At 48.4% G+C, this 7237-nt stretch overlaps 1 protein-coding gene across 1 annotated transcript; it reads left to right on the top strand.

The window, feature by feature from the left end:
- The first annotated feature begins 561 nt into the window (after window positions 1-561).
- LOC149525482 (uncharacterized protein F54H12.2-like) lies at window positions 562-1359 on the top strand. Its single transcript, XM_089776031.1, has one exon. It carries the CDS (start codon window positions 562-564, stop codon window positions 1357-1359), a length of 798 nt encoding a protein of 265 aa, XP_089632157.1.
- The last annotated feature ends 5878 nt before the right edge of the window (window positions 1360-7237 follow it).

Below are 7237 nucleotides of genomic sequence, written 5' to 3'. Positions count from 1 at the left end.
TTAGGTGGGATCTTCCGCAGACTTTTTAGAAAAGCCGTCCCCCTGCTGAGAAGAGGCTTTGAAATAATTAAGCCCCATATGAAAACAGCCACCAAAAACATAACCAAGGACGTGGTGAGCCACGTGACCAGTGCCATCATGAACAAAATCGGGCCCCAGGAAGGTTCAGGGCTAGCGGTGATGAGGCGCAAAAGAACCACGACAGGCCTCCCATGCACAGGGTCTCTCAGGCCCGTTAAAATTAAAAAGGCATCGGGGAGATGCCACACCCCCAGAACTAAAATGCGACCTAAGACAAGACAGAGTCCGCTCCTGTCCACTTTAACGGTGAAAGACCCCCTAGAATTTTTTATTTCCGGACACGAAGATCATTACTTGGATCTCAACAATACCCTGCTGCACGTGTGTTGTCGGGTGGTAAAAGCAGATGGTTCAGACCTCGAAGATGACGAGTGGGTGGCGCTGGCAAATCACCCCATCACCACCCTTTTTAACCAGCTGGACGTCACGCTGGATGATCGGCTGATTAGCCAGAGAAACAACCGTTAGCCTTACAGAGCCATGATAGAGTTGATTTTAAACTACAGCCACGGCACTCTCCAGATGCAGTTTTCTGCGGGCGGGTTTCAGAAAGACACGTTGGGGCTCCACGAAAGCACCGCCCTGGTGGGTACACGAAATGAGGGCTTCCTGCGCAGGTCCAAACTAACCAGCAACAGAAGAAAGCTGGATTTGCTGGGGGTTCTACACAGCGATTTGTTTTTTCAAGAAAAGCTTTTGCTAAACGGCGTGGACTTAAAAATTAAACTTACGTGTAGCAAAGCTGCGTTTTGCCTCATGAGCGGAAACGCGGCGGAGAATTATAAAGTGCATATTATTTCGGTGGCCCTGTTTGTAAAACGGGTAAAGGTGACGCCGGGGGTTCGCTTGGGGCACGCGGAGGCGCTCATGACCACCAATGCTAAGTACCTGGTAGACCACGTGGGCCTAAAGGTGTTTAGCATACCGGCTAGCAGTTGCTTCAGTAACCAGGAAAACCTTTTTTTGGGGCAGCTGCCCAAGCAGCTCGTGATCGGCTTTGTAGATAACGACGCCTTTAGCGGCAGTTACGTTAAAAATCCCTTTAACTTTAAACATTATAATATTAATTTTGTGGCCTTATATGTGGATGGCAAACAGGTGCCGGCTAAACTGCTGCAGCACGATTTTGAGAACGGGAACTGCGTGAGGGAGTACATGCAGCTGGTGCAGGCATCGGGAAAACACAGAAAAGACCTAGCGCTTATAATAGACCACAAAGAGTTTGCCCGGGGTTTTTCCCTGACAAAAAATGTTTTGCACAATGTACATAACGCTTAGGTTTCTGTGGTGTACGTATTTTGTAAAGGCCTTTTCGATTTCACCGTTTTCGGAAGCAGACTCCATCAGATCGTCTATAATTACCATATTCGCTTTATGGCTAGGAAACAGCCGTTCATCAATAAAAGTTTCTGGTAACCCCTCCATAAAGGTCACCCGCGGAAATTTTGCAGCAGCTCTTTATACAGCGGCTGCCAGCAGCTATAGCACCAAACAATATTTTCAGGCATGCGCGATAGCAGTTTATCCCCATTTTCTAACAGCTGCTTTATAAAAAAGGTTTTTACAGAGTTCGAAGGACCGCAAAGCAGGCAGGAAAAGGGGTGAACGAAGCGAAGCGGGCTTTGCATTATATTTAGTACCCATACGGCCAGGTGTTGAAATCCTCCTCGAGAACCCTTTTGTTGTAAACGACCTTTTGGAGTTTTTTTAGAGTTCTTGTTTCTATCAGCCAGTGTTTTTTTACCCTTACTATCTCCGGCTGTCGTACCACGATCTCTTTTGGAGTGTCCCCCGCCGGGTAAGCCCTGACGAGTTCTTTTAAACTTTCAAAATTAATATTTTTGCTATTTCCGGCGTTGAGCGTGATACCTTTGACTTTCATGCAGGTGTGCCCGCCGGATAGCTTGTACCCGTACGTTTTAGGCCCCGCGGACACAAACTCCACAATGTGCTCTCCCTCCGGTATTTCGCTGGTCAGCTCCCCTAGATAATCCCCCAAGGGTGGGTTCCACTCTCCCTCTTTGCTAACAAATATCACGGAGTCGGTGTCGTGGTAAAGACACCGCTCTTGTAAGCGGTCTAAGAGGCGGTATAGTTCTAGGCGGGCGTAGGCAGTGGTGAAGCAAGCGATGAACACGTTCGTGTTGCTCGAACTGGTGCAGCGCTCCTTTTCGTACTTCCACGACACCACCGCCGTGTCATCGTCGATAAACTCGCACGACGACATGATGTAATAAGGTACAAAAACGTACTTGAAGAGCTCGTCCGGGTTCGTCACGATGCTGGTGTTAGTCAAATTTGTCCGTTGGCCAAATTTTCCCCACAAGGAATTTAAAAACAGTTTTGAAATCTGTCTTTTTGCGGGGTTAACCTTAGTTTTATTTAGGCGCGGGCACACGCCTTCTTTTTCCCGATACTTTTTAACATACTGTAATTTTTTCACATCGTCCGTACACCAGGGAGGGAACCCCGAGGCTTCCTGTTTTTGTCTCAGGTGCAATTTAATATAGTTTGAAAACAGGGTGTCCGAGGTGCCGTTAAGGTGCCAAACCTCGTAAATTTCAGCGATCGCGTAGCCCCTGTCTAAAGCCTCCACCAGCTCTATCGTGCACCACTTCCCCGTTAAAGCCCGCTCCTTCCGACTGTGAGCGCAAAGGGCCTCTTGTTTTGTTTCCGTGCACAGGGCGCACAGGGGGAAGGTGAGCTTACCGCCGAGCCTGTAGGGTAAAACGGGAAAATACATCCCTCTCGGGGGGTACACTTTAACCTTGGCGAAACCGAAGTACTGTCTGATGTCCCCAAAATCCTTATACACAATAACCGGATGTCCCACGGGATAACGCTTAGTTTTGTTAACAAAGGGGTAAAGGCTGGTAAAATCGTAGTAATGAATCTGCTCCCCGGGCCGCGGCTTGTAATACAAGCAAATGGCGTTGGTTCTATCCACGTAAAGGGCGTCTCTGGGAATCAAAGGTGACGGTAACTTTTTTTCTCATAAAAAGGCCCCCACCCAGTTATCGTTAGCTAGCATGGCGTTCCATTCGTGTTCCCACAAGGTCCTCACCTCGAAGCCCTGTTTTTTCAAAAACTCGGTCTTAATTATTGTGCAGTTTTACAGTTGGCCGTAGGTCGCTTCCAGCAGAGGGTTGAAATCATTTTCACAATAGCAAACCGGACAACCGTGAAAAAAACAACCGTTAAATTCAAAGGCCGTCGGTTTACCCTCTACCTCGGCGTACCCATCTAAAAAGTAGGAACCCACTTTAAGCTCCCCGCCCTGCAAAGCATGCTGTATGTAAAGGTTTTCCGTGTGAGAGACGTACAGCAGCCACTGAATGGCCGGCGTGGAATATCTTTTTTGTTGGTTATGGTAATTGTCTAGCGGCAGCAGGGCTATGGTGCGCGGCTGTAAAAAGTTAAACCGGTACATGGCCATGCAAATCAACGCTAGCGTGAGGTACTGAAAGGGGTCTATGCACTTAGTCACCACCTCCTCGTTATCTTGCCTGGGGTTTTTAACTATTTGGTTTTTTGTCATCCTCATGACTTCTTTTGTGAACCGGTCACAGGCCTCGCGCAAAATCTCAACGTCATTTTGACAATAATAGCGCAGTTCTTTTTGCAAATCGAATGTGTTTTGGCGGTGGTGCCGGTGCCAGTTCAGAAAGTCCTTTTGTTCTTCGGGCATCATGTACTCTACGCCAAAGGCTTCTACGCCGGGCATGGGGCCCACGTAGTTCTGATTTTCGACTTTTTTAAAAATTTCGGAAAATAACCCTTAACATCATGGAACCCCATAGCTTTGGGTAACTTGCTAAGTTTCATGGGCAAAAAATTTAAAGAATCTATAAACCTAATGTTTAAATTCGTCACCGTAACGCACATAAGTTTCCCGCCTTGCGTGACGGGGCTGACGGGCATTTTTTCCTTAATCAGCTGTCTCAGAATAAAGTAACCATCGTAACCTTTAGCGTTATGCGCAATAAAAGTGTAGTTCTTAAAGCGCTTGTCTATAAAGGTACGTACAAACTCGCTGACGCAATCTATGCCCTTAAGCTCCCAGCTATCTTTTTTATTCAAGTGGAAGGCATACACATCATTTGGCACATGCACCCCCGTTTCTTGCATACATTCAAAGTCGTAAAAAACATAGTCCTTCCCCTCCTCCGGAGACGAGATGTTACGCATGTAACACTTGTGGCACCCCACGGCCTCTGTCTTTTGGTAACACTGAGGGCACTTTTTGCTTTTACACCAGTGATTTTTAGCCACGTAGAAGCCAAACTTATCGCACAGGCTTCTGTTGTTACAATCGACTTTACCGGCTGCCGCCAGCGCCCAGTGTCTGTCTGAGCAGGCCTCGGAATGGCAAAATAGCTTACAGCTGGGGCAGCACTTTCTTTCGGTAGCCACCTCGCAACACTCGGCGCCGTCACAAGTATGACAGTGACCTTTACAGGTGTGTTGGTGTTTGTGACTGTACGTGTCGTAACAGTAGTTGCACAAATACGACGCCCCTATAAAGGCTTTAATATTTAAAATGCCGTAATAGTGCTTGTTGTGCAACAATACAAATACGGTTTTGGGGTGTCGTGCGCCCCCGGTTGTAAAAAAGTGCCAATTACCCTTTTCGTGACACAGCACGGCGATCGTCACGCCTAAGCGCTCCTCAAAAGAGCCCACGTCTATAAAACTGATCATTTTTTGGGCCGAAAGCCCCAGTTCCTGGTGAAAACACCTGGCCCCTTCTAGTAATTGGCCAGCTGTAAGTTTTTCACTCGATAACAGGCCCAGCACGCTGCCGGCAAAGCACAAGTTATTTCCCTGGTTATGTAGGTCGATTAAATGCTTTTTTTTTTCTATGATTTTACTGTACGTGATGGTTTTTAAGGACCTCGCCGCCCCGCCTGCCCTGTTTCTGATAATCGTAACAACTAGTCTTAAAACGCCCGTTCCCATGAGCTCCGCGTTACTCTGCAACACCGAAACAAGGTTATTCAAATAATTTGCGGTGTTTAAATCTTCCCGAGGCCTCCTCAAAGAAAAGAGGGGCTGATTGAGGCCCTTGGCGTCTAAGCACAGCTGTACGAAATCCTCGGGTCCCGTCTGGGTATTAATATCATCTAGCAAATTTTGAATAGCGGCATCAATAGCGACCATGGCCTCTGCGAACCCCGCTATTCTGTCCAGGTTAGCAAACCGAAATTCTTGGTAATATTCGTAAGTGTTAAAACCTCTACGCTGTCTTATCCAGTGCCTCACCCGCTCCAAATACACCTGAGGGTGTTCGGAAGCCTCTACCTCCTCAGGACCGGGGGTTGGAGGGTTTACGGGCAAAACTCCTTCTGGGCTCGGAAGGGAGGCGGCGGTCGAATCCCCTTCTGGGCTTGGAAAGGGGGTGATGCTCCGCTCCTCTTCCAGGCTCGGGCGGGGGGTGACGCTCCGCCCCCCTTCTGGGCTCGGGGAGCCTTTTCGTAAAAACGCTTTGGCTTTTTTAATTTTTTTTACCATAACCCTTCTTAGCCTTTTAGCTTTCTCCCACTTTCCTTCCCCCCCGTTTTTAGCTTTCATAGTTAGTCACGCGAGCCCTCCCCCTTGCATCCAGTTTTCCATTATTTCCACCTTCTGTCTCGTAGCTAGCAGCTTTCGAGCTAAATTTTCAAATTCTCCTACATAGTACTGCTTTTGCACCACTTCAAAAGCCAGCCTGGGAAACTTTTTATCTGTCAGCTCCCTCATTGTCACGTTGCTGAATTGGAGGGAAGCAGCCAGATCGCTGCTTTACCCCTAGGTGGGGGTGTTGGCCCCAGAAATTGGTGTGGGGGGAGCCATGTGGGGTATTGAATGGGAGCTTGTTGTTTTCTGATCCTGTGTACACTGTTTATGTGAGTATATAATGTCTGTGTGTGTAGATCTGTAATCTGTGTAGAAACTGAAGATTTCCCTGCATGTGGTTAAGCATTGGGCAGGGCCGAGCCTGTGGAGCCTGTGGACATGCTAATTACCTGTGGAACAATGGTTCTCAATGGGCCAAAGACACACCCAAAGAATGGGGGCTGTCCTGAGAGCAGCCAGCAGGGAAGACAGAGAGGCTGAAGACCAGGTGACCTGCTACATACTAGAAGAGGCCAGGAAGGAGTATAAAGAGGCCATGTGGTCGATGCCATTTGGTTCTCAGCTCAGCACTTCATCCCAGAGGCAGCACTGCAGGGATTGAAGAGCCCGGAAGACCTGTGGACTCATCCTGATCGTAGGATGTGCAATAAGGACTTTTAACCAGCAGCTGCAACATCTCTGCTAGAGCCTGCATCGAGGACTGGGAGATTCGGTGCATGTAACGTACTGTACTTTAATAACCTTACTCTCAAGCTTTTCTTTCTTGTAACAATAAACCTTTAGATATAGATTCTAAAGGATTGGCCCAGCGTGATTTGTGGTAAGGTCCAGAGGGTAAATTGACCAGGGATCTGTGGCTGGTTTCTTGGAACCGGACAGAACTTGTTCGGGGTAGGTGGGATTGGGTGCTAGGACCCCCCACCTGTGTATAGGCCCGGGGTCATCTGGGGCACGGATATTGCTGGGGTGTCAGAGGGGTTTTGCTCGGGAGGCTTCAGGCAGGCAGCTGAAGCGCTCTGTGAGACTGGTTTGTGGCCTGTGTGGAGAGGTCGCCAGTCAGGGGGACTGTAAAGAGCCCCGGATTTGAGCAATTCGCCCTGAGCGGACGCCCTAAGCTGTGCCCAGACACGGCCCGGTCCGTCACAGTGGCGTAGTCGGCAGGATCCACAGATCTTGGTCAATTGAGCTTTGGGATCAGGACCCCACGCTGTCTAAATTTGATTTTTGGTGTTGAGAGTTTGGTTGATTAAAGAGCCGCTGCGATGAACCCGGAATTATATGAGAGTCTGAGCAAAAGTGCTCTGAAGGATTTGTGCTTGGGGAGAGGCATTGCCTTTAGGAAAAGGGCCTCTAAACTAGATCTGGTAGTGCTGTTATTAACCAGAGATGTGGATGAAAAGGAGCAGAAGCAAGCCAAGGAGGCTGCTGAAAGAAGGCGGAAGGCAGATGAAGAAATTGCTAAGAGAAAGCAGGAGATGGATCGGGAACTTGAGATGAGAAAAGCAGAACATGCAGAGAGAATGGCAGAGTATGCAGAGAG

Source organism: Pelodiscus sinensis, chromosome 2, assembly GCF_052426305.1.
Source record: "Pelodiscus sinensis isolate ZL-2025 chromosome 2, ASM5242630v1, whole genome shotgun sequence".
Classification (NCBI taxonomy): domain Eukaryota; kingdom Metazoa; phylum Chordata; order Testudines; family Trionychidae; genus Pelodiscus; species Pelodiscus sinensis.
Note: the sequence above shows the minus strand (reverse complement) of the source record. Positions and strands in the feature narration are given on the sequence as shown.